The 26,893-nt window shown below is 44.2% G+C and overlaps 1 protein-coding gene across 3 annotated transcripts in view; it reads right to left on the reverse strand.

The window, feature by feature from the left end:
* The window catches only part of RBM47 (RNA binding motif protein 47), an 80,379-nt gene extending 53,838 nt beyond the window's left edge, over positions 1 to 26,541 (reverse strand). For 2 of the 3 annotated variants that reach the window (XM_030492566.1, XM_030492564.1), the window contains exons 1-2: positions 26,467 to 26,541; positions 26,159 to 26,301 (exon numbers count right to left, since the gene is read on the reverse strand). In XM_030492566.1, coding sequence (XP_030348426.1) covers positions 26,159 to 26,187 — 29 coding nt within the window. In that variant the 5' untranslated portion in view covers positions 26,188 to 26,301; positions 26,467 to 26,541. Of the gene's footprint in view, positions 1 to 25,247; positions 25,394 to 26,158; positions 26,302 to 26,466 lie in introns of those variants that run through there. The other variant, XM_030492565.1, reaches the window with a different exon arrangement.
* Positions 26,542 to 26,893: the final 352 nt, after the last annotated feature.

A 26,893-nucleotide genomic window follows, 5' to 3' on the forward strand; every position in this document is an offset into this window, starting at 1 on the left:
TTCCTTTTTCTTTTGCAACTTACCACCTGAATCCAAACCCAAATTTGATTGCTATTTTGGAACAATCCTGAAGTCTTGTGCAGTGATAGTCAGTATTTCGTATTACAGTTACGTACTTGTGGGATTTTAAATGCTCTTACTGGCTTACACTTGCTTAGTCTTTCCCTGGAAGGAATTCCAGATTACTTGTATTTTCACATAGGGTTTTCACCTCCTCTGATATACACACAGCTCTGAAGAAGAACACTGAAATGATTGAAGTTAGAAATTTCGAAAAATACTTGGTTTCACTAAAGTTATTGCGAGCAATTTGAGTGATAGAATGGATTTATCTAATCTCATGCATTAACCAGCTACTCATTAAAAATGTAGGGATGGGTATGCCTGGGGAATTGAGCATCTTGGCCACTTCTACAGATTTTCTTCTTACTAAAGTACAGCACTGTCTCCAAGAGTACCAGCAGCAAGCACCATTCATCCTAGAAAAAGTCAGAAAGCTCTCATATGTTTAATTATTAAAATAAAAAAAGGGATCTAGATCACAAATAGTGTTTCCATACCCCCACCCATTGCCTGGGTAGGCAGTAGGGACACATGACTGTCTGAAAGTGAAGAACTGTGAAGGACAAGAACAGGTCCAACATGACAAAGAGCAATGCCTCTGCTGTGTTTGGTTTGGGGCCAGGCGAGGCTGCATCTGCAAACTTCCTATTTGCCACTTACATTTTCTTCATTAAAAATAATAAATCATCTCCAGACAGACTGGGTCTGTCTAGGCCAAGGTGAGAAGTGCTATTGAAGTGCCTTTTGCAGAGCTTTTGCATGCAGCTGATGAGAGCCTGCCCTACCAGCCTACACCACCTCCAACCAGCCTCATTCCTCCCTGCAAGCTCATTTCTGGGCTGGAGCACTAGTTCAAGCACTAGACTTGAGAGTCTGCCACCAGGATAGTTCTCCTGCAGTCCTCCCCCTCCATGGCATTCACTTCCAGTGTGGCCAGGAGGAGGCCAGGAGGATGCCAGGAAAGCGGCAGGCAAATGGGGAGTCCCACACTGCCACAGCTGGGCTGAGCAGTAACCCCAGCACATTCAGGGGAAAGGTGAGGTGTTTCTTCACGCCAGGCTTCCCTCAGGAATGAAGACAATGGTGTGTTGGAACAACGTCACTCCTAGATACAAACGAGGGCAACTGAGCCAATCTAAATAAACAAATAGAAGCATGAAGGGAGGAAAAATTGCACCTTTTGGATATGCTCCTATTCTTCACATGTGCATTTGATACTTACATGCTATTACAATAGATGCTATAGTTCAGTTACTGATTGAACCCCAGTTACTGAGCCCATTCCTAGTTCTTGGCTGATGTCACTTTATTGGTAGGTTGAATACAATTTCATTTGCTTGCAGTTAAGTAAATCGTCAGTGTGAATTAACATTTTCTTACGGTCCTAAACCCACAAAAAACATACACCAGGCAGAGCAGTGATTAGTACAAGCCTGTGGGATCACACCATGTATCAGCCTGAAATTCCAGGCTATGAACCAGTCTGTGGACTGGGTGGCAGAGCCTGCAGTGATCTTTTGCAAAAAATGGCACATGGGTTAACACTTGCTGAAACTTCATTTTCATCAGTGTGCTGGTCAACATTTTGGGTGTTAGCATCCTGATGATTGCATTCTTTGTTAAGGAACAGAAAATAAAGTAATAGCTCACAGCTCCATTGGAGTGTGGATCTCCCACCCATGGTATGGTATCTCTGAGGGGGAGAAATGGAGAGCTGGATTTAAAATCCCCACCTTGTACCGAGGAATTACTGTTGTCTAAACAAAGCTCCCTCCATTCCTGTGTTACTCGTCATGCTGCTGGTTGTCAGGAGCTCTGCCAGCTTCTGGGGTTCTGCAGCCACCAGATCTGCTGGTGGGTATTCTGAGGGAATTTATTTCTAGTGAGCAAGCAGTCTAACATGTCCCATGCCCTGCGTTAGCATCCCTTGAGTGCCGTATGGGATAAGCAAACACAGGGAATCCATGTCTGTTTAGTCCTAGAGGTTCAGTTCCTTCCACACCGTAAGTGGAAATGGAGGCGAGGGGGTTGTATTGCCTTAACTCTGCTAAAATCCCTTCCTTGCCATCTGTAGGTCCATATGAGGTACTGTATGCAAGGAAGGAAAGAAGATCAATGATGTTCCCGAGAAGGTAAAAGGAATTTCGCTTGGCCTCATTAAAAATGCATATCCCTGGGAAACTGAGTGGTACAAATTAAATTGTTAACTGATTTCATTCCAGTTGAGTGAAGAAGGAAATGGTGGGACTACAGCAGTCGCTCAGAAGAGGTTTCAGCCCTTTCATGTTATTGGTGACATTCTTTTGGAAACCTGTGTCTCCAAGGTCAATTTTGCCTTGTGACTAAGATGCTGAAGCAATATCCAAGTTAAATGCCTGCATTTCTAACCTAAAGAAAAATGAAAGAGTGCTCAGTCATGCAAATATCAGTCAGAATCCACTGAGTCATCTGGGATATCAGATTATGATTTGAGATAATTTCTTTTAACCTAATGAGTCTGCATTCTTTGTTAAAGCGAATTAGCATAATTCCACTACAGTAAGGTAGCTGTACTATTTCAGACATGTTCTTTTACCTTGCTTATCTTCTGAGGGCTTCACAGTAGAGCTTTAAGCAATGTGACTAATATCAGGAATAAATTGCTTTATCCTCTCTGAGATAAAACCTGTAAAATGCTATAGCAGTTAATACAACTTTAAAAATGCAGATAGCATTTATAAAACTTTTTATAAAAGCCTGTGTCCCAGGCAGAAGAGATATGTACAGATCTCAAAAAGGGTCCTTATGAAAACATGCCCTAACTCCCTGCAGCCACAGAAAGGAAACTCACAGCTTATGACGACATGCATTTGTGCACACATTTGACACAATTCTCATGATTTTGTGCATGGATGTGTGCACAAAATCTGCAGTATCACTTTTGATGTTATTTTAAAAAATATTTTTAAATTATTTGAAAATTACTTATTCTTGTTTAAAATGAAAAAAATATTATTTAAATTATTTTAACAAATTCCTGAGCGATAGGAATATCAGAGTGATTTTTTTCTGATTTCCTAACATATTTTGCTTGTACTGTGTCATGTTGGCACTCAGGTTATGAACCTATAAAACACAGTGGGCCAGAATGAGCTGGTCAGAGAGTTCCCTCCTCACACCTTCAGACTTCGAGGCAATGGAGTTGCAGTGATATAATATGCTTTAACAAAGTACTCATCATTGCTATGGTATAAAAGAGGAAGTGAGTTGTTAATTTAAACTTAGTATAATGTTTCCTGATACATGTTCTCAAGCGCAATGACAATACAAGTTTTGCTGTACTGCTGTGATGGGCATTTTACTTATTCAGAGGACAAAGAAAGAACTTGGGATCATTTGTTAAAATTCTTTTAATTTTATAAAAGAAAGCACAGAGCTCAATTCTGAGTCTTCCTAGGCACAAAAGAGGGACAAAAGGGGGTAAAGGACACAAAAAAGAAGGTGCTCTTGGCTAAGTCAATCTTGCCAGACTAGTTTAACAGGGTTAAAAAGCCTTCCTAGCGTAAATAACTGTGAACACTGCAGCACATATGGGTAGCATGACTTCAGAGAGCTGAGCCTGCACCTTACTGGACCCCCAACCAACATACACCATCATGCAATGCTCCTGCCACTGGGCCCTACTCTCCTCCCCTGCATGTGGCACCTACAGCTGAGGGAGAGACCTACTTCCCCACAAGTACGGTGGTACCACGGCTCCCTGCATTGTTCTCCCCTCCAGCTCAGGCATAGATGGGAAGACCGAGCACCTCAAATTAATCTATACATCACAAACCAGCACATAATTTGTTCACCATCCAAATAAAAACACAACAACAGTGTTACTATTTCAGATTTTTAGGGCTTATGTAGCACAGTAACCTGTCCACAGCAGCGACCACAAACTGGTCCCTCCAGAACAAGAGCAGGACGAACATATGTGATCTTTCCTGCATGTCCTCTACCAGACTTCAACCATTTTCAGCTCAGGGGACTCCTTGAGCCTGATACAGTTTGCCCAGTGGTGGACCTCTCTTCCAAGTACTTGCCCAGACTTCCCTTGAATGCCTGCAAAAACTGCTGCAATTATCACACTTCAGGCAAACAGTTTCACAAACCTAGTGTTTGCTACATGAAAAATATCTCTTTTTTTCTGAAAATGGCTCCGACAGCTTTGTCTAACAGTCACTACCTATTGCATTGGAAGAGACAGCGAGCAGCTCACCCCCACTACCCTCTCCACACTGCCCCTGATTTCACTGATCTGAATCAAAGAGACCTTCTCAGTGGTCTCTTTGCCTGAGACTACTCATCTGGAAGCTGAGTATCACACATATGTTTTGGCTGCTCGTTTCAAAGGGATCAGGGAATTTACTAAAATGTTGTTGTTACCCAGTCACCCTGCATATCCTCACTGCAAAATTTCACCCCACACTCACCGGCTGGACGTTGAATATACTCAATGTATCAGTCACACAAAGCTCAGTGTAGGCCAGTGATCCCAAATATTTAATCGTTAGTGTGCTCTCATCTTGGTACTCAGTGAAGTAGCAAAGATTTTGCTTTACTTGGTGTACTAAACTTAGGCTGTTAAAGCTAAGATGCACTCATTAGCTTTTAATTATACTACCTGACATCATGTCTCCCATCACATCATTCCACCACATTTTCATTATGGTTTGCTTTCAGTTAGCTGTAAGAGTCAGCCAGAAAGTGGACTTTTTAATGATATGAACATCATCAACACAGTGAGCACTCATATAATTATCGTTATCTGTGCATGTCTACATGTGATCCTACCGAGATAAATAACCCAACTGAGTGGACTCTGTGAGCTTTTCAGTTGCCCTCTGAAAGCCAAAAGTACAGGATGATCTCAGACAGCAGTCTTTTTCAAAAGCTGTCTTCCTAAGGAATAACTTCTAATACTTCATGGTTTTGCTACTTTAACTTTTCTCAGTAAGTGGTCTGTAATGGAAATTCTGCCTGATTATGAAGGTCTTGTTCAGGAAAAATGTTTTCAATTGATTTTACATCCATTCATCAGAATGCTTGCTTTAAAAACCAATTCTCTTTCTAGCTAGAACATGACCAAATATGCTTAAACCAGATACACATGCATCATATGGCTACCTGGTTTTCCTCCCATACTGGAACAGGAGGGCATTTTTAACTGTTTGCAGCAGGAGCACCTCATCACAACCACATCTGTAAAAAACAGCTCGGCCAGCTGTACTCCTCACAGGGCTGTGTGTGCTAAGGCATCCCAAGAGCAGGTCGTGCCCTGCTCACTAAGCAGATCTTCCAGGCATCTGCTCCCCTACTGAGGCAGGGCCACCCAGCTCTGGGAGTTAGCATCAGTATCCTAAAGAGGAGCAGCTAGAGCCAGGAATGAATATGTGAAGAATGTGTGGACCTCAGGTGAATTGGCAATCAGTTAAAGCTGATGCCTAGGCAAGCTCCAACTATGTCGCAAAGTCAGGGCTGAAAGTGGTAGATGCCAAGAGCTCAACTCTCTGCAACTGAGGTAAGTAGATTATGTCTATCTACTATGTTTTGAGTGTTCCAAAACAAGTTTAAGATGAGAACATAGGCCATAAATAACTCCACAGCACCACACTCAATGGGAGTGACTTGGTCAGCACCACTTCTACTGGCACAGATGTTTTGAAAACTCCACAGTGACAGACACAGCAACAGAAGATGTTACTACTGGAAAAGTGCAATGAAGCAATACCCCTGCTAGCATCACTCATTGTCTTTCCTCTGATCTCAGCTGATCCCAATATTGCTCTTGTTTCCCCCAGAGACCCGCCTGAGGGGCAGTGCTAAATGCTCCACATAGCCCCACAGGATCCTTGCTGAGAGATACTGCTGGAGAAACAGCCTGGACCTGAGAATCACTTAAGCTCATGAGTGGGCTTTGCACAGCCATGGCCCTGGTTCTGTGACAAAGCCCACTTGACAAAGTCTCAAGTTAATAATTACATGTGTAGCACATTATGCAAGCATTCACTCCCACTTTTTCACTGGTGTCCATTCTTCCGCTTTGTGATAGCCACTCCTTTCCTCATTCAATTTCATGCGCTGTAGGAGCGTGGATCCCATGGGCATTAGCATTCCCTTCCCAGCCTTGCCTGCCCCTCAGCAGTGACCCAATGCTTCCTGGGTTAGGACCTGTATGCTGCTCGAGCAGCCTTTCTTCTGGATTCAAATTACTGAGACCAAAAGTTCAGCAGGTTCAATCCTCACTCAGACTGCTAACATATTTATTTGTTCCAGTGACCTGCTGGGTCACCAGCAGTCCTACCAAACCCATGAGAAGATCCTCTTTAGAACTGGCCTGATTTGTGCAAGCACAAACCAAAGGGCTGCTTTGGACGGAGAGCAGAGACAGGGGTCTAGTGAAGGATCATGAAATACTGCTTGGAGCTGGCAAGTTAGCATTAAAGAATGCTGACCACTTATGTAGAAAAACTGGGTGCCAGCCACTCACTGACCCTGTTATTCAAGTTCTGCAGCCTGTAGCAAAGGGCTTCTAGTATTAGCTCTCCCAAACTGATAGTGAGACACCTCTCATGTCTGAAAGAGGTTTGCCTTGGGGTTGTTAAATACCTGTTCCATGTGATTGGGCTAATTGAAAGTTTTTAGCCAAACAAATCCCTGTTTGTGAAGGTATAAAAACTAAGAGGATTAGATGTTAGTTAAACTAGACATAACTGAGAAACAAAGTCGTTGCTGTTAATTCTTAAAAATGCTATCCTAGTGTGGCTGAAAGGAGTGGATAATGAAATTAATCTGTGAAACTAAAGTCTCAGATGACAGTTGAATCAGGTATATTCTGCAGAAAAAAATAGTCTCCCTTGAACTCAAGATTGTCACATAACGGGGAGACTTTGTTCTACATACAGAAGGCAAAATCAGCTTTAATTAAAATTGTTTGATCTCCAGTATTATTCTTGTAAAGAAAATGTAGGTATTTTCTATTATTTATAGGTTTACTAGCATAGCCCACTGGCTGTACAAATATATACAAATAGTGTCAAAAGCTGGCTAAGGACAACATAACTCCAAACTCTCATCAGAAGTACTGTCTGCCACTAAACCGAGAAAGCAGCTGAGTCTCATTGCTGTTGTACTGACCAGCTGGGAAGTCAGTGGCTGTCAACGGCTGTCCACCCTGTCCTTCAAGGCGGGGTCTCAGTTATAAAGAATCCGTTTCTTTTGCATTTCCATGGGAATCAGAAGTCAACTTTCCCCAATAAGGAACTGCTTGCAATAGCATCCCTATTAGGGATATTAGGATAGATTAGGGAAAAATGGAATTTAGATCCACAGCGTATTTGTGCTGAACAAATGTTTCCTCCCTACCAAAAAACCCACCAAAAATAGGCTATTAGAGCCTCCAGACTCCTCCTCCCCCTCTGAAAACACACTCTCATGTTATGCCTGCTCAGAAATTCTTGACTTTATTCCCAGCGAGACTGTTTGGTTCAGCAGCAGCCAGCAGCCCTCACCATCAGCATCTGCTGCTACCTCTCATTTTGCCTTGTTTCACTGCTTCTTCCTGGGCAGACATCCCATGGATCCCAGGGTTTTATCTTGATGGCTCTGTTCTCCCCTACCAGCCTCCTTCTAGAACACTTGCTAATGCAGGTAACACTAATTACACTTCTATTTGAATGTAAATACTTTGCTTGGGGACATAGTAAGCATACACCTGATTTTGGAGCCTCTGAAAGAAGGCTGTTGTGCTGATCAGTGCCAGTAAGGAAGGGGGAGATGTAAGAACTACCTCTGCAGAGGTAAATTAAGCTAAATCACATCAGCAAACATTTCTAGCTGCTGGAAACCAATAGCACCCTTTAAGGACCAGAACAGCCCATGACACACTTTGGGCTCATGCCATTTAAATACCAGTTACCCAAACGAGAGGGCAGATACCACTCTCCCAGGCACAGGCTGGGGGTTAGGATGAGCTTTGGCTCATTCCTACACACAATTTGTGTGCAGCCATTTGGATTTGGAGGGCAAGACAGCATCCTCCTCTGGAGGCAATCGGCCTCCGTGCCAGAGAGCAATTCTGGGCACGTTTAATTTACTAGCAGAGATGTAGCTAATGGGGAACAGAGATAGAAAACCAAATCCCTTCTTTAACAACCAAAATAGAGAAATCTTTTACATCTGGAAATATTGAGGCAGATGATCAAATAATTAGCACTGCAACAAGCTTGTACTGCCTGCAGCTAGAGGAACTGCTCTCTGTGGAAGCAGGAATGCAGTTGAGCCTGCAAAAACACAATAAGGGATCTATACCTAATATTTTTGGATGGTCTGCATATGTCACAGGTGAGTTTCCACAGAGCTGAAAGAGAATTCAGGATTGAAATCCCATGTAAAAACTCCCTCCTCAAACCAGCTGAGGATGGCTTGGCTATCAAGTGCCAGAGCCATAGCTTTACTCCTTGTGGGAAGGTGAAAGTATCAAAAGTAGACGTGTGTAAACAATCTTTTTTCTTTCTGCCAGCAGTTCAACCTGGAAGTGACAATAGCAAAGATTCTCTTTCCTTGCTTTTCTTGACAAAACAAAAAAATCAGTTTCAGTCTGACCCTTTTTTTTTTTCTTTTTCTGTGGCACTTCGTTAAAATTTCCTACCGTAGTTTTATTTTTACAAAATCTTCACTTTTTGGTAAGTAAGTGTGCTGTTTACACAATTTTTTCCCCCAGATGGAATCCTGACAAGCTTGCATATTGTAAGGGAAAAAAGTACAGGTATGGATTTCTGTGCTGATGTTTCATCACATGTGTGGGCTGATGCTGGCTGTAGGTATGAAATACAAATTTAGTATATACAGATCTTGCTGATCTGGTCGAAGGATTAAATAACACATCTGCCGGCCCTTCTACAGAAGGATGATTCAAGCAATCAGTAGGTTCCTAAGCTACTGCACAGCCTGATCACACGTGTATGATGGCATAAATAGATGAATAATAGCAACTGCATTTTCAGTCCCACCCATATTTCATCTCATTTTTTTTAAATCACATAACACCTACACACAATGCTTGGCTAAGTCTGACAAAAACAGCACAAGAAAATCAAAGCATTGCTTTCTGTGTGTGTATCTCAGGAGGAATCAGCAGCTGGGGGTTCTTTTTCTCTTTTGTTTCTTTTCTTTTTTCTTCTTCTAAGGAAATAAATCTGAGAACAGAGCAAGCAAGTGGTGAAAGCTATTAGTTGCTACGGGATTTAGAAAGGTAAGTCCTTGCACAAGTGCACATGGATTGGGCTGGAGTGGGAGACAGCTGACCTGCTCTATAATACTGCTGCCTGGCTTCCCAGCTGGGCTGCAGCTAGCTTCAGAACACGCCATGACCTTGCCTCTTTTGAGAACTGGAAGAGTGTTGCCCTTGACTTGAATAGAGGCAGGACCAAGCCCTGCCCAGAAAGTTTCATACGCTACGTGTCGTATGTGCGTGCCAGCATTATGCAACAGGGTGAAAAATGGAAACCTGTCAGGCACAGAACTGGTGCGCTCAAGGACATACTGTTATTTGTTCTGCAGCTTTGCCACTCTAACAGGGATTAACAATGTGCCATTGATAGCTGCTGTGATAAAGTCAACCAAAATGCCTCCTTTTTTAACTTTCAGAACATGACCAAAACTTTTGAGGGAAATAACTTGTTTGGCCTCGGGGGGGGGGGTTGGTAGTGTTTTTGTTTTGTTTTAATTAAACTGAGAAAACATTTACTTTTTCCAGCCTTCTCTCTCCATTTTCCCCCTCCTTTGTTCCCCAGCTAACACAGCAGCAGATTGAGTTCACCTCCCAGTTCTTTTATTATTTATTTTTTCAACCAAGTCAGTCGGTATGGTAAGTCGCCAACCTTTGCTTTCTGGAAATTCTTTGGTGTATTACTGCATAGCAGAGTGGTGTGACAAGGATAAAGAGATTAGAAGTAATTTCATATAACTCCTTCTTCTGTCAAAATCTGCAGAGGCTTTCACCGGTAACTCAGTGTTGCTGAAATTCTTCATTAAAGACTTTCAATATACAGGCAGGAAATCTCTAGGCACTAGGGCACAGAGTAACCAAAACAGAAGGAGAGAAGGAATATTCAAGAGAGAATACAGAGGGGAAAAAACCCCAAAACTGTTCGAGTACAACAATAATAATGCATGTTATCTACAAAGGGGTCGATGCCAATTTAGCTTTGAAAGCCAAAGAAACACATGCTGATTTTCACAGGTTTCAAGTAATTAGGCATAATCAGTGCAGACACCGGCTTCGCTTGCCACCATTAAACAGCCAAGATGGATGTGAGCTGCTGCTGGATGATCACTACTGCAAGCTGCCATGGCTCACACAGAATTCAGGCTGTGTTTTCCCTGTATGTCGTACCATCACACTGTACTTACAGCCTATACAGGCAAAATCTGGCCAGCAGATGAGGAGCTTTTCCTGGTAAGATGGTTGGGAGTGACCCCTAGTTTTGTTGGTTTGGGAAAGCAGGAAGAAAACACAGGGAGAAGAAAGAATTAAATATGAACTGTTCAACACAGCTGGGCCAGCCAACACTTGTGCTGCAGACCTGATCATTTGAAGATGAAGATCATTTGAAGAAGATGGCTGGCATTCTCTATGATTGTCCTCTTAAATGAACAGAAGAATGGACATGAAATGATAATGACAGGCCTGCATTTTTTGAAAATGTTATAAAGCTATTGTCATGCACTACAGGTCCTCCTCAAAGCCAGTGACCTTGTGGAAGAACAGAGAAAGTGCTGATGAGCATGGGCACAGGTGCATGAAAGGGGACATACCACTACCACACTGGGTTAGGAATAGAGTATAAATGCTGTGTCCCCTATTAAAGTGGTGCAAACACTTCTGCTTTTTTTTTTTGTGTCCTTTTCTCTGTTTGTGAATCACCCACTCACTGTTTTTCCTAAGCATGTTCATAGCATGGGCTTGCTCAATGAAGGCTGCAGCATGATCCACTGTGTTTCAGCCCACTCAGGACAGGAGGTTTCATCCTTATCTTCAACCACTTGCTACACGTGAGGGAGGTTGCTCTCCATGCTTCATTTCGGACTCTGGATTTGAAGCTGTTTGACCAGCGCTGCCTTTCCCTCTGGTGTCTGTGGTACCCAGTGTAACAGGAAACTTTCGTTTGTCCGCTTCTGCTTTGGAACAATATATTAGAAGAACCTAATCTTTGCCAGTTCACATTGGCTGGGATATTCAGGCTCTGATCCTGCACTTTTCAGGTCACAAAGGCTTTGGGGATGGCTCTAGGGGAGGGGAAGCAGCCCCCTGCAGAGCTGTGCCTCAGCTCTAGCCTGTCTGAAAGCAAAGAGCCAAGGCAGAGAGACAGCACTGTGTGGTGAGCGCCTCTGAGTCCACAGTCCCATCATCTCAGTCTTGTACCAATCTCCTGTTCTTCACCTGAAAACAGCTTACCTTCAGGTAGTTATCACTTGCAATTATCATCCAGCAGGAAAAGGAGAGCCAAACGCCCTAGCAGCACAGGATGTATTGCTACATTTTACGCCTGCTTTTACAACAGATCTCTAGAAAAGGTGTAATGTGGTGGTCAGAGCTGTGTTGGACATGCTCTCTAAGAGAGTAAATGTCTAAGACTGGGAGACCTAGCAAGGGTAATACGCCACTCCCCAGCGCTCTCCTCATTTGTCTTCCCTAATGCCTTCCTTTTTTATCCTGCTATCTTTTCTTATCGTGCTAATGACACCAGCCTCATTTATCTTTTCCACAGGCTGTTTTTCCAGCCACAATGGTGTCAGTGAAAGAGGCTACCCCCGCAAGATACCACTTACCTGCCATACTGGGCCAGGCTCACCAGCTCCCCAGACTACCAGTGAGGATGCATGGTAGGTAACAGGGATGCATTCAGAACCATCCTGAAACCAGCTGCTAAAACAGTGCAATTCAGAGCATGGGTGGCTGCCACCCATAAGAAGCTCCTACTACAGATGTGCAGAGGTGTGGATAAAACACAGGAATAGGCCATGGTGCAGAAACAACATCCCAGGATTCCCCTTTCCCAGCCCAAAACCCAATCAGCCATTGATGGTAAGGATGCCTCTTCTTGTGGGTTCTCCTCCTGGCCCTGCAGCTTCCTGTCTATGCAGTGTCAGGGGGCTGACATCTCCCCACCTCAGCTGCTTGCTTCTGGGAGCACACCCCAAGACAAGCTTTCTAGTCCAGAAGGGACTGAAGCATTGTGGTGCTTTCCCTAAGTACCCTCCAACCTGACAGGGAGTACCACAGCCCTAACCCCCTTGTTCCACTGGGTGAAGGTGCCAGTGCAGGTCTGGACAGTTGCTGCAAACCCATGCATGAGAGAGTGAGTGCTGCCATGTGCTGCTTTCCCTAAGAAGTGCCAGAGGTCCCCTGGAGCACCTGATAATTGGAAGTTGCGTGCTGCAAATTGGATACTGTACTGCTCCAGACCTCAGGGAAGATGGTGGCCTCCTTTGCCCACCATACAGTGCAGAGAGTGTCCTTGTTCCAGCAGAGAAGCTGGGCTCAGGCACCAACAGTGGCTGCTGTCTCCACCACTCTCCCAGAGACATTGGAGGTGATGCGGTGCCCGATGCACTGTGAGAAGGGGGAACTCATAGCTAAGACAGATAAACAAGCTCTTGCTTACTGTCTTCTGTCCTCACTCTGCACATGGATGCGGAGTATCACTGGCCAAGTCATTTAAACCAAGCTTTGTACAGATGGTCACTGGCTGCATGTTCCTTATTTTTGAGTAGGAACATTTTCTGGTCTGCAATTTGCCTGCAGACTTAGAGCTGCAAGTGAACTTGCTGGGAACTGCATTTTGAAAATGTGGATCTTAAGCAAAATGAAGTTTTCTGGAAAATGGAGTCACCAGGCAGGCAGCGTGACTCACTCCTAATGCTAGCTGAAGTGCAAAAAACTAAGGAGACAATTTACTTTGCCCCAAGACAAACATTTCATTTCTGGGTTCTCTACCCCATTTTTATTGTAAAGTTTGGTCAAATTTCTAGATGAAATGTCATTCTAAAGCAAAAAACATGGTTCCATTATTTAAAAAATATGGAAATTACACTTGGACTTATTTGCATATGTTGATTTCTGATCACCTAAAATAACCTCTTAGCTTGACATAGGTCTATAGCTAGAGCTAGTTAACCCCTAAAATACATTTTTCAGTGAAGACCACCTGTAACTAAAAAAGTTCACCCTGGCATCCTGAACTGTACAGTCAAAACTATGGTAAACTTCTTTATTTATGGACTGTGCCTTATTGGGTTTTTTTAGTAAATAAATAGCAAATGCTTGTTGTCCACATTATCTCAGCACTGTTTGTGTTTAAATGTTGTAGAGATGAAGACCATTAAAAGGCAAAGAGTAATAAACCTCTCTTCAGAGCAAAGCAGTGTAAGAGCATGAACCATTAATGTTCTGAATAGCAGGGAAAAATACCCCTTACTTCAAGTAAATTGCTCCCTGTCCACCCTCCTTCACTGACCGCTCTCCTTTTCATACGTGGTATGTGGCAAGGATCCTACAAAAAACTCAAAAGTACTGAATGTGTCAAAAAAACCAGGATCGTACTATATTGATACATATCAGAAGCTGAATTAGGATTGTGCGAACTATAAATCTGGTACTATCTGAATTTCACATTTCATACTTTTTCTGAGAGGATATATCTGTGCACTGTTTCCTAAGCTTGTATGTTTTGGGTTTTTTTTGATGCAAACTGAAACCCAACCCCAAATTCCATCATGTGGCCTCCTACTGATGTGTGTGTCACTCAGAGGGGTAGCACATGAGATTTACCACATGGACTTCTGCTCCACAAAGTAACTGAGTAAATCACAGAAGCAGGGCAGCAGCTCAGCCTGGCATTTGCTGGCAGCAGCAGCAAAAGAGGAAAGAAGACAGAATGGGGCACTCATTCCAGCTTCCCAACAGAAAGGTAGCTCCAGGAAAAGCCCTGGATTCTCATCCCCAAGAGGTCCAGCTTGGGTTTGGTCCCGGCTCCCTGGATGACCTGCCCCATTGTCTCCACCTGCCCTTGTCCGACACCACTGTCCCAGGCTCACACTTTATCCCCCTCTGGTTACTACCTCTCACCCCAAATCCCCCAACCTGGCTGGCTCCATTTGCAGCCCTGCCATGACAGACCCTGCTTCTAAATGTGTTGTTATCCCCTCAAATCCCTCATTCCATCAGTCTTCTGACTCCACATCAGCTTTTCTAGGCAGACAGTTGTATTCCCTCTCCTACCTCCTTGCCTCTCTTCTCTTTCTTCTTTTCCTTTGCTCCTAGACTCAACCTTCTCTTCACAGCCCCAAGCCCCAGTACCTGTTTCTTTGCTTCCTTTACCTTTAGATGCACTATACCCGGCTCCTGAATTCAGGGGCAGAGAGCCTAACAGCCTCATACAAGACCTGCACCTAAAGTCTCACTCAGGCTGAATCATATGCAGCATGAACAGTGGTTTCTGGGACTTGGATGTTAAAAGTTGAAGCTTCCACTAAACACATGGAAACTGCAATTTTCAAAGGCTTAAACCTGGGTACCTCTGTGCAAAGAGGCACTTCCCTGCTAAAGGTCAAGTCACTGCCCGAGGAAGAGGTTGCAAAAATTTGGAGAAAAAAGCGCAAATTCTCTAACATTGATTTTCAGAAATTATTGAATCATTTTAGGTTAAGTGACTCTCTTGCCTCTATCCAGGCAAATGCAGAACAATTCACATGCATCAGGCGGACGTTTTGCCATGCAGTGTTTCAAGCCAGGGACTTAAAGCTATGCAAAATTATGAGCAAATGAAAATAGTTTCCTACTAGGAAATGCAGGGCATCCTTATCGACCAGAGCTGCTTTGTCTTCTTCCTTTTACATCTGCTTGTACAATGGGAACTTTGGGTTGCAAAGTTCCATGCACATGGAGCAGTTACAGTCCTGGATCTTTGTAGGTAATATTGAGTGCACAGTATTTTCTGAAGTGGGCTACAACAGTTACACCTATTTATTAATACAAAGCTACAGGCTGTTCAGCAGTGCGTTTCAAACTGCTTATCCAAAAGCAGTGATCTGAAGCAGAGACCTGGGACTTGTCACAGCCAGCACCCTGGGGACTCCCGGATCATCCCCGGTCCTGGGTTTTCACAGCAAACACCACTCACGCGCTTTCAGTTCACAGGGGCACAACTGGAGCACGAAATGTAACCTGCTGGGCAGCCCCCACCTTCCCATGGTGGCTTGTGCCACTGGTGATTACAAAGACCTACGTAGCAGCACTTCCCAAAGGTCCCCTTGCCCCAGGGCTGTGGGGATACTCAGGACAGTGTAGGAAAGGGAGATGAGGCAGTGAGTCCAGGGGCTCCCAGACGTTTGTGTTAGGTGTCCAGCTGATCAGCACTTTCCCTCATCCCTCCCTGAGGCTCTCGCAACACAACTGCCCAACCCTATCAAAATGGAGGCATAAGGCAAACACACAGAAACCCCAGAGATTTGCTATAACTTCCCAAAGATCAGCCACAGCAGATCTTGCTGCAAAACACTGTAACCCAATAGGATGTTCAGCTATACTGGCAGAGACCAGTAACCACAAAAAAGATATTCACAGCAACCAGAAACAACCCACTTTACCACACTGTTGTTAATTTGTCCATGCCATTTTCTGTGGCAAGGCAAGGACGTGAACCCAGGTTTCCTAAGATTTATGCTGGTGCCTTTCCTGCAAAACCAGTCATTCATATACTTTTTGTTTCTTGCCTGGCCTGTTCTACACCCTGTTGCACATATACATACAATAGTATGTGTGAACTCAGAAGAAACCTTTGTTTAACAGTGATTGACATTTACAAGAGCTTTAAGAATGCAATGATTTTGGCATAGGTTACTTTCCAGGTAAGGATTAACAAACCCATGAGTTAACCACCAGTGGATGTTCTTTGTTTAAAACAGAACGCATTTCAAAATGAGGGCAGCTTTCAGATTCTTTGCAGAAAGATTCTACTTTGATTTGGAAATAGCGAAGCAGAGCAAGGACTGCAAAATGAAACACGTAAGATTAGACGAAGAGGAAATATGATAGAAATGGTTTGGATCTTTGGTAGGAGCAATAAAAGGCCGCTCATCTCACATTGTTCATGTTACAGTGCTTATTTTAGAAGACACAGAGACAGTGCCCCCTTGTCAGAGGTAAGGCAGAAGCTAAGCCCTTCCTGCATTTTGGCATTGTGGCGGGAACCCAGATTTGAGTAATGTAGAAAAGCAATGAAAATGAAAGCCTGTTTCCTTCACTCTGCATGTCATTCAGAACTCCAGATGTTGGAGGGTGTTCACCCCTTCTGCCTTTCCATGGCACCAGCAACTCTACATCCAGCTATGTTGCAGTCTGAACTGGCTTGTGTATGCCCTGGTGCTCCACAGACCCTTTGCTCAGCAGCCCATCACTTTGCATCTTTGCAAACATGCATCCTGCTCCAGGATCCTCAGCTGCAGACCCAAACTCGATGGACACAGGCAGAGCAACCGGGGAGTATGGAGGCCCCAGAAACTGGCACCTGTACTGGAAGATGAAGGCAGACATCATAGGATGGGAAAGCAGTGAGAAGGCACTGCATGCTGGCTGCTGTATTGCAACATCTGGATGGAGTCCGGCCACCAAGGAGTTTTCATCCTGTGGTTTTGGTTGAGTTTTGCTTTGAACCCAGAACTCAGAAAGAAGCTTGCACAACAGTTATTAGCAAGCTTATCTAAACCTCTTTGCACCAGCCTTAGCTCTGGAAAGGGTTTTTCCAACCCGTTTCGGGTATTCTTAGGGTATGGCTACATGCATGGGCACAGATAGCCTCTTATCTGCCCTGTGGTAGCATGATTACAGCTCCCAGACTGTACCAGGATCCTTTCTGATTACTCCGGAGTATGAGAAAAGAATGTATAGTTGCCTACACACTAAAAACATGAATATGTGTCCAAGGATACTATAAACTTACACCCAACTTATAACTCCCCTGTGCAGTTTGTACCTTGGGTAGCCGCAGTACTCATGAATTCTGTGGTCTTTAACTGATATTCACCATTACCAGTATGAACCCTTATTGCAAATCTAACCTTCTAGGCTTACAGATACATGGCATTTCTCATAAAACTAAGTTTATTTCACCGCCCATAGGTAAGTAGAGTGCACTGTCAGCAGTTTTGCTTTAATTTTCTTTGGAGACCCTGTATTTTTTATATAACATTTATTTATAAAGAACTCTTGTGTCTATTGGAAAATATAAAGAGAGAGAGATTCTTCATGCTAGAAGCAGATATATATATATATCTTGCATACACCTCTATATATTCTTTAACAGCCCGTCTACTATGGCAGTCCTCAAGAGTGCATTCCTACTGTTTCACAGAGGAGAGAAAATAAAACATGTTACCTATCTGTCAGTGGGGAAACTATGGCACAATGAGGGAAAATGATCCTGTCTAGATCATCCACCTAAAACAGAGACAAAGATGGTAATTAAACACTGACAGATGACTAACAGTGCTTTGGGAATTAAAAATCCAGCACTGAGACTGATCTGTGTCAATACGTGCTGCGCATATACAGAGAAGCTTACATCTGTTTAGAAGCAACAAGGTATTCCCCAAGCAGCTGCAAAGTTAAACTTGACCAAAGTCTTGTTCTCTGCCCCTATAGAGGTACAGAGCACTTCTACTGACTTCACTCAAGTCTGTGATCACTGATACCAGTGTAGAAGAAAGGCTACTATCTGCACAAGGAGCGCAGTAACATATCAATATATAAAATAAAAATACAAATATTTATATATTTATAAAAATATGCAAATATAAATAATATATTTTTCCTTTGGGGTTTTTTTTTTTTTTTTAAGCCCGGTGATCTACAGGTGGAAATGCCAGGATGTGGCTCAGATTTCAACCTTCTCATGAAAGCCACAAGCTGGGGCTGGTCAAACAGGCCCATCCATCTGCTGAATTTCTTTACTGATGAGATGGACACCACAACAGCGCCAAGAGCCTGCTCACAGCAACCCACAGCCCAGGGGTTAGCAAGATTGCAGGTAACACACTTCTCAAACCCCTGCCATGGTTTAATGGTGCCTCTCTTCCTGCTGGTGTACCACCACAAACCCATCTTTGGGAGATAACAGGAATCAAAAAGCCACAGTTAAAACTCCAGATAATGCTGTAGATGGAGGGGAAAAAAGCCCTGGAACTGCTCTGTGAACAAAACAGCCACTTGCCCTGGGCTTTTCTCATTCTCATGAGAAAGCCAACAACTAAGGCCACCAGTGCCTCCAGTTTAGCGGCACTTAACTGCACCTTCTCAGGGCTTCTGGCAGTTCATTCCACATGCCTCAGTGCTGTAGGTTTTATACAGTGCCCCATATATCAACCAGACAGTGAGCTGATAAACTTTACTGAGGCAGGTGGCCATGGGAATGGCCAGGAATTTACACAGGAATTTCAACAGGAATTTTCTTACTTAGACTCATAAGGTCAGCAGACAGTAAAAACTAAAATCATTTGTCAGTCTGTCTTGCTGCTTACCAGGAATGTAAGCTTGCAAATACCTGCAGAAAACCAGCATTTTCAAGAGAAATAAAAATTGAACATGGGAAGACATGGTCTCTGATCTCGGCACCTCAAATAAGGACCTGCAAACACCTGTGGTAAAACATAGGTCAGAGAAAAGACCTTCCAACATCAGGAAGGCTCTAGGGGGTTATATGCTGGCATGTTACAAGGCAGCAAGGAGCAGAGCAGCTGGAGATGTGTTCAGGAACCACTGCCCGTCTCAGATCATGTTCCCACTGATCACACACCACAGAGGCAAAGCACCATTCCAGTGACACCCCCGTGGTGCTTGGGAAGGTTTATTATGTGCATGTACAGTCTGACCTGCGACTCACACAGGTAAGATGAGACCTGGGGCTTCAGCACGTGGAAGAAGCATGTAGAAGCCTTTTTATTTATTATTACTCAATACAAATAGCTCCTATGAAAATCACATTTTTTTCCTCCCTTGCATGACAACCATGGCCTGTTTGGACCATGACCAGGTTGAAGCTGGCTCCTGGACTCTGGGGTTGTGCAGCACCTCTGGGTACATCTGTATCTGCCCTGGGCTTGGGTACTCAGGGTGAGCAGACAACCTTGTTAGCAGCATCTCCTTACCCTGTTTACTTTGTAAACACTGAATAAGACACCACACATGGCAGCAACAACAGGCACTCTCAGTTCTCGTTGATCCAACCTAAGGCACCTCCAGCTTCCCATCCACTGACTGTGTGCACTCAGAAAGTCAGTTAAGTTGGGTCTTTTCTTGCCTGCTTCAGAAGGCCAAGAACCCAAGGACAGAGTCAGTCTTCAAGAGCCACAGATTGTACTGTAATTCCAAAATTTTTAGTACATCCACCCATTAGATCTACCTGTACTTGCAGCTTTACCTGTGACTATGCTCCTGTGAGCTTCAAGGACCTTATTAGTGCTAGCTTTAATACTAATGACAGTGAAACACTCCCTGTGAGGACTAGCACTCGTATTAGAATGTGGGTACCAGTGCACGAACTCTGGTGAAATTGCAGCATCTACAGCCAACAGAAATTTTACTGCCAGAAGCATGCACATGATGTGGACGTGGCCTAAAGTCATGTTAATAATGTGAATATTTTATTAAGGTGAGCTGAACGTGCTCTTTTGTTGTAAAAGCATTTAGAGGACATGCCCCTGCACGCACATTCGTGCTTGACTCTACCTTCCCTCCTTGCCTTTCATGCCTTTTTTCCCCATCTCCGACTCTTCCTCCCTCCCCAAACATAAGAGCTCCTACAGTTGCAACCTGCACGCTGCCCAGTCCTCATGCCCTCTGTTTCTCACTCCAGTACACACTGTACCTTTAAAGACCTCAGCCAGCCACAGACTCTTCGTACTTCCCTCCCTCCAGGTCCTGAAACCTTGTGCTTCAGGAGCAAGGCTTTCAAACCTTAATGAAGCATCTCTGTCTCAGATTTTCCCTAGCTGAGATCAGACTATACTCAGTGAGCTGATCTTTTCCCCTCTTTCTCTCTCCTCCTTGTCTTTACAAGGATCTCTCATTTCTCATTTACTCCCTTCCCCGCCCTGTGGACACCTTACCTCCACCGAAGTCCACCACTCTTCTGCTCTGGTTTTTATTCTCCACTTTTCTCACTGTTGCTATCACTCCCTTGTCATGCTGTGTCCATCTCACCTATTCCCTTCCTCTGCTGCCCTGATCCTTTACTTTTGCTCATAAAAAAGACCATTTATATGACATGCACTGCTCAGACTTCAGGCTCTCTACTGCTGAATTTTCCCTGCACTAACCTTCAAGTGGTCCCATTCAGCACCATCCATTAGCCTCCCCCATTATGTCCCACCATTCAGCCTTTCTTCAATTTCCACTCCATCAACTCTGATGACTTCTCTTGTGCTTTTAATCCTCGTCTTTCTACCAAGTTAAATTGCAAATTCTCCCTATACTTCAATTTCCCTCAATTTGCTTTCCCATAATATCCAGCCAGCTAATGCCCTTCAATCACTTTTTCTGCTATCTTCCAAAAGACTGTCTGCTGAAAGCCTAGCCATTGCTTCCAGCTCAACGTGTGGATAAAGCAGGGTACCTAATATCCCACTCTCAAGAGATGCCCCAAATCTTTTTTCTCTCCTTTCTACAGCGACAATTACCACTCTGCTTGCAGGTAGGGCACAGGTCTTATTTGGGCAGCCTTGCTTTTAAGGTACAGCTAAGGTCTGTTGATGCTTTTTGCTTACACGTCAAAGACATTGCCTGTTCTATCTGCCCTCATGTCTAAAACACTTCCCTGGGGTCTCGCCCTTGCAGTAGCTCAGCAATGACGACATACTTTTCTCTGCTTTCATAATTGCAATCTTGATTTGCTGTTTCATCTTCCAAATACTATTACAAGGGTCATTTTCATAGCCTGATGCTTTGAGTGTGCCACTCATTTTTGTGCTTCTGTTCACCACCTCTCCCTTCTCTAACAAATAAAATGGAGGGTGTCCTTATACGAGCACTTGCGCAGGCATGCTGAATTGAATGGCAAATGGGTGCCTTTTGCAGCTTTTGAACGTCCACTTTATGCTTTCCATTAAGTATCTTCCCGTTTTCCCTTGCAATTCCTCCCTGGGACTAGCTCCCTGCTCACAACTGCAGAGAAACTTTCCTCATCTCTCCTAAATTCCTTCTAAAATCTCTTCCTTGCTGTTGAAATAGCCAAGCTGCCAGCATGCTGCGCCTGCTCTGTACCCAGCTGACCATTTGCTTGTGCTCCACCCCATGTCTAACCCATCTTGCTTCTTGCCAGGTATTTCATGCATAAACTCCACATGGTGGTGACAGTCCTTCTACTCCGCCTCCAGAACAAGTACACACGCAGCAGCAACACCCAGGTCAGGAATCTCAGCTCTATGACAGTGCAATACTTAACAATATCTTTAATGATACTGAGATCTCAACCTACTGAGGCTGAACCTACACCCTGACTTGTGGTGGAGCTTACCAAGTTTCTCTGATGAAAGACAGAAATGCAGAGGCAGTATTTCAGTTTATTTCAAAGGTAGAACTAAAGCACATCCATTGGGTACTCAAAAGGCCAAAATACACCACTACTGAGCTAGACCACTTGAGGTGGTGTTTCTCAAGAGTAAATCTCCCAATGGCCCCAACACCGGCAAATAGGACAGAGAGCACTTCAGTTGTCAGTGGTTGGTTAAGCCATGAGCACTTTGGACACAGATGAAAGTTACTGTTGTCTTATGACTCTTGGTCAAGGATTCTTACGCATTTGTAGTTTCTTTCCATCTTGTGCCAAATAAGCCTGTCTGTGCTGATATAGCCTCAGCTTTATGACCTAGTTAGGTAAAAGAAACATCCAGACTCTATGTATGTTTTTTAAAACACACTCTTAAAAATATCAAAAACCTTTCTCTTCTTTTCAAATGAAACCTTGCTTGTGATCATAGCAAATGAAAGACTGGAAAGGACAAAAATGCCCTCAAATATCAGGTAGTCAGCTTTGCAGTTGCTAAGATGTTGCTTTGCTCTGTGGAGTGTACTGTGTCACCAAAACCCTACCAGCCATAGCTATACAAAGCCTGCATTGTCTCATCAAGGCTCCTGAGATGTTCCTGATCTTGGCAAGAGCTAGGTGTACCAGGAGCATGTTATTGAAAAAACCAAAAAATTTATAATAGCAGAAAGAAATATCATTTTAAGCCTCTTACTGGAAAGATAAAGCTCAGGGTCCTTCCTTCTGCTAAAGCAGCACCCAAAAATATCCTGATCACAGGATCCATTTTATGACCTTGAAAATTGCACATAAAAATCCCCACATGAAACAAATTTCAAAGTGACTCGACGCTACTTGAATATAAGGAAGGATCGTTGGGTTAAGTCATTGGTAATTTGGAGATCTCAACTTCCTGACAGAAGAGGTGACTATATACACCCATACACAGGCATGGAGATAATTCCAGCATAGTTAGTCTGTCAGATCTGCTTCCTTGCTGCAAAGCAAACTTGATCTTTATGCTCATCCAAGTCACTGATTTCTTATATTCAACAGGAACAGGATCTGGTAAACTTTCTTTATAAAGAGCACATATTTTCCCCTATTAACTTCCTCAAAAAATCAGAGCAATGTTGTTTCGGGAAACCATGCACAGATGATCAGGACCAGTGGTTTGAATGAAAAAGCTAAGATTATACTATTGGTTCACCTGTAAGTGTAGTATAACATCTGCTGGAGTTTGCCACTCTAATAGTGCTGTGGGCTCATACTGTAAACCAGCAGGTGCTTGCATATGTACTCCAGAGTAATCCCTGGATCTTCCTCTCCAGCTGTAGAATAATAACAAATTTTGAATATGTCACTGTTAACGCAATGAATAGGAATTCAGTATACACTTAAAACCATAAAAATCAATTTCTGGTTGTCAGAGCCAATAATAGGTCCATGATGGTAGGAGTAAGAATTGCCATCTATGTTGCTGGGATTACATATTTTTAATCAGCTACCAAAAAAGCATCATTTCCAGCTTTTTACCCAAGTGGCCCTAATTTTCACAGGGGAAAACAGCTGACAGTGTAAAAGATGTATGCTAACAATCAAAAGCAGTCCTCTCTACCTTCTGTCAGATGCTCTCACAGCTGTTGCAGAAGAGAGCAGAGCATTTCACAGAGTGGTAGCATGTGGAGGAAGCCAAGGCCCCGAAAGGTGGGCAGCCCCAAAGCAGACCCCAGGGCTGAGGAGAGCCCTGCTGAAGCCAGCCGTGCACAAGCTGTGCAAGATCAAGGTTTCAGACCAAACTGCCATTGAAACAGTATTGCCTGAAGGCTTTGCCATCTCCGCTTCTTACATTAAGTACGTCTATTCCAAGTTAATCAACGTTTTTTTAATCTCGTGTATCGAAGGCAGCACATTCCTTTACCTTCCAAAACTTCAACCAAAGATTTCACATCGCAGGCTGCCACAGGGTCACACAGAAATGATTAGCAACTGCATTTACATGCCAGCCAGCTCTAAATATTTCCCTAACAACGCCTAGGGCCCGGACCCTATGTCTCAAAAAGGTAGTACCCGAAAGCAGGGGAGGAAGCTGGGGTCTCCCCGGGCAGGGAGGTGAGGTGGGAGCACCCGCCCTTAGTTCCCGGTGGGATGCACGACTTTAAAAAAAGACGGGAGAACAACCTCTCCCGGGGCAGGAATATGCAGGGAAGTGGTGGGAGAGAGAACGAATGCGCAACAGAAGTGTTTGCCTCTTCATTTATCTCGCAGACAGCAGTTTGTTACCCTTTAGCACTCATGTTACAAGCCTGTCGGACACCAAACGGCGGCGTATTCCCGGCGCTATCTGCGCTCCCTTTCCGACAGCACGTGTTGCCTTCCAGCTCCCCAGCTGTATACCAGGCTCTGCTTAACACGGCGGGCGACCTCTCACCGCCGCGGCCTGGCACCTGCGGCGTGCTGGGCGTGCAGCCCGCCGGCAATCCCCCTGGCACCCGGCCTGCGCCCGGCCGCGCCATGCCCCCTAGCTTGCGAAAGGCGCCTGGTTCGCTCCCGCAGCATGTGAGCTCGGCCCGGCTGGTAAAGAGTAATTGCGGGCTTGTCCGAGTTACCGTTTGAGAGGTCTATGAGGCACCTGAATGCACCAACGTTCAACTTGTGTTAGCCTCAGGCAGCTCGCTTCAGCCCGGCCGTACGCTCCTGCCCTCTGCCAGGTCAGCCCCGTTGAGCCGATAACATTTAGGAGGGATTTTGCGATCTGTTAGGTCCCAGCCCATCTTTAGTTGTTATAATACTTCGGCTTTAGCTCATTTTTTTTTTTTTAGATTCCTAAGAAGAAATGAGCTGTGTAGCTCTCCCTCTAAAAACACACCAACCAAACAAAAAAAAAAAAAAAAAAAAAAAAATCCAAACCAACAGCTATTTCTTTTAAGATGAAAAAGGAGTCCCTGGAATTTCTCATCTAATCACACATACCTCGGAGTGAAGGAGGCGCTTGACCTCCTGATTGATACACGTATTCTAAATAGCCATCAGAAATTCTTCCCAGATAAGATCCCATTCATATGCTAATGCCTATAACAGACTGGCAGACAGCAGCCTATCTCGGAGCCCTCTTGTCACCTCCCTGTCACTTGTGCCACTGCTCCTCGTTCTGCACAAACTATAGCATTTTAAATGTTGAAAAAGAAGAAACAGCCATACAAACAAAACAGTCCTTCCAAAATTTACTCCAAAGACATTAGGCACGTCATGCTGTGGTTTTTCTTTGACATGGAGAAACACACATCTTTTAATTTAAAACTCTTGAGTTCACTTCTCGCTTTTTAATACCCGTTTCTGCCTCTCATCTGTCATCTTTCCTCAGAATCACCAGAAATTTGTCACTTGGAAAGAGCCATCAAAACTTGACAGAGAATCTCTGCAGTCCTCTCCGCTTGCCTTTTCCCCCTGGAAGTACTTTTAAACGCGTTTTCTGAGCGCACTTATGTCCCCTTACGTTGTCAGCCCAATCACAGGAGAGCGAACCCTCAGGCAAGGACAGAGGAAGAGCAGAGCAAACTGAAAAGCGGCAGTACCTACCTGGAGCCCGCCTCAGCGCCCAGGACCATTCACAGCAGCGGCAACGTTTCGGGGCAGCAACCTAATGCATTTTCCTCTCTACCGCACTGCTGAAGGAGAGTTGAGCAACTCCTCACACTGCTGCTTGGAGCAACAGCTCTCCCAGCCTTAACCCCCTCTCTTGGCTCTTTGCTTTTTTTTTCTCCCCCCCCCCCCGAGTTTTTGGGCACTGAAACCTGCAATCAGCACCAGCTAAGCTAAAGCCCCTGCTCGCCCCTGCCCTAAGCCGACATTCCAGGGCGCTGAGCGGGGCGCTGAGCTCCTCGCCGGCACCGCGCTGCTCTTCCACTCCCAGACCCGACTTTCTGCCTGCAGACTCGATAAGGCTGCAGGAGCTCAGGAACACTCACTGAAACCCGGACAGGGGAAAAATTGGTCTGTAATCCCCAGCCTGGGTGGTTTTTTTTAACCCCCCTCCCCTTCCTCCTCCCTTTCTCTCCGCGCTCACAGTAGCAAGGTTGTCTCTTGACTACTCCCCGCCTTAAACTCACCAAACCAGATTTTTACTCCCAACACCTTCCCGTAAATCTGGACTGAAATTTTACCCTGCTCGCTGAGCCTTGGCTGGCTGCGGGCCAGTGCAGCATTCCTGTTGTTTTAAGAGGGCAGATAAAAAAAAAAAAAAAAAAAAAAAGACTAAAGGAAGAAAGAGAGGGAAACCTGGAGAGACGCAAAGGCTGGAAGGAAGCAAACTTTTAGAGCAGCTTTACTAAAAATGCTATGGGAGGGAGTGATTCCCTTTTATCTTTAAAAGGCTAAACCTTTAACCACCCTTAGCTTTTGGTGAGGTTTTTTGGCAGTGTCAGTCATGAGCCGCCTGTATCCTTCAGGTGGATGGAGATTTGAAAAGGAAATAAACCGCTAGTACTCACCTGAAGGACAGCATCGCCGGCATCAGCATGGCAGGGAGAGAAGCCTACACCTTTGCCTGATCCAGTCACCCCAAAGCAGCGGTACCGCTGGTTAAAGAAGTGCCACATTTTACCCTTTTCTGACCTCAAGTTACATGTGGTTTCTAGAAAAGGAACAAAAGAGAAACCAGTTTATTAAAAAAAAAAACAAAAAAACAAACCAGCCAAACCTTGTTTTAACCTCCGGGTTATCCCCCCGACCGTTGTCTGGAACGCTTAAAGAAACAACGAAGCAAGACTGTAAACTTTCTCACCCCCTTTTACACTACCTGTCTGTGCCTGGCTATGGGCTTTGATGTATTAAAACAAAGCACAAGACCTGTTTATAGTAAATGAAACCAACCAACAGAGAGATCTAATTCAGACTTGTGACTAAACAAACTGGAACAGGAAGCACACACCAGCAGATTTTTTTTGTTGTTGTTGTAAGTAGTAATTCCTGCTCGCATTGTCATGCAACAGAAAAAAAAAAAAGGGGGAAAAAAAAAGTTTTAAAAAATAAAAGTTCCATCTTCTCCCTTCAGTCACTTTTGTTCAAATGCAGTTCTTTCTTTTCTGGAAAGTTTAATACAGTCAATGTTTCATCACGCATATGCAAATACTTAACAGCACAACAGTCACCACGAGTAGTGAGCTAAAGATCTTACTCATCTATTTGTTTCCCTGTGCAGGACGTTCCTGTAACTGATTCATTCC

This window comes from Strigops habroptila, chromosome 7, assembly GCF_004027225.2.
Source record: "Strigops habroptila isolate Jane chromosome 7, bStrHab1.2.pri, whole genome shotgun sequence".
In the NCBI taxonomy this organism is placed as follows: Eukaryota; Metazoa; Chordata; class Aves; order Psittaciformes; family Psittacidae; genus Strigops; species Strigops habroptila.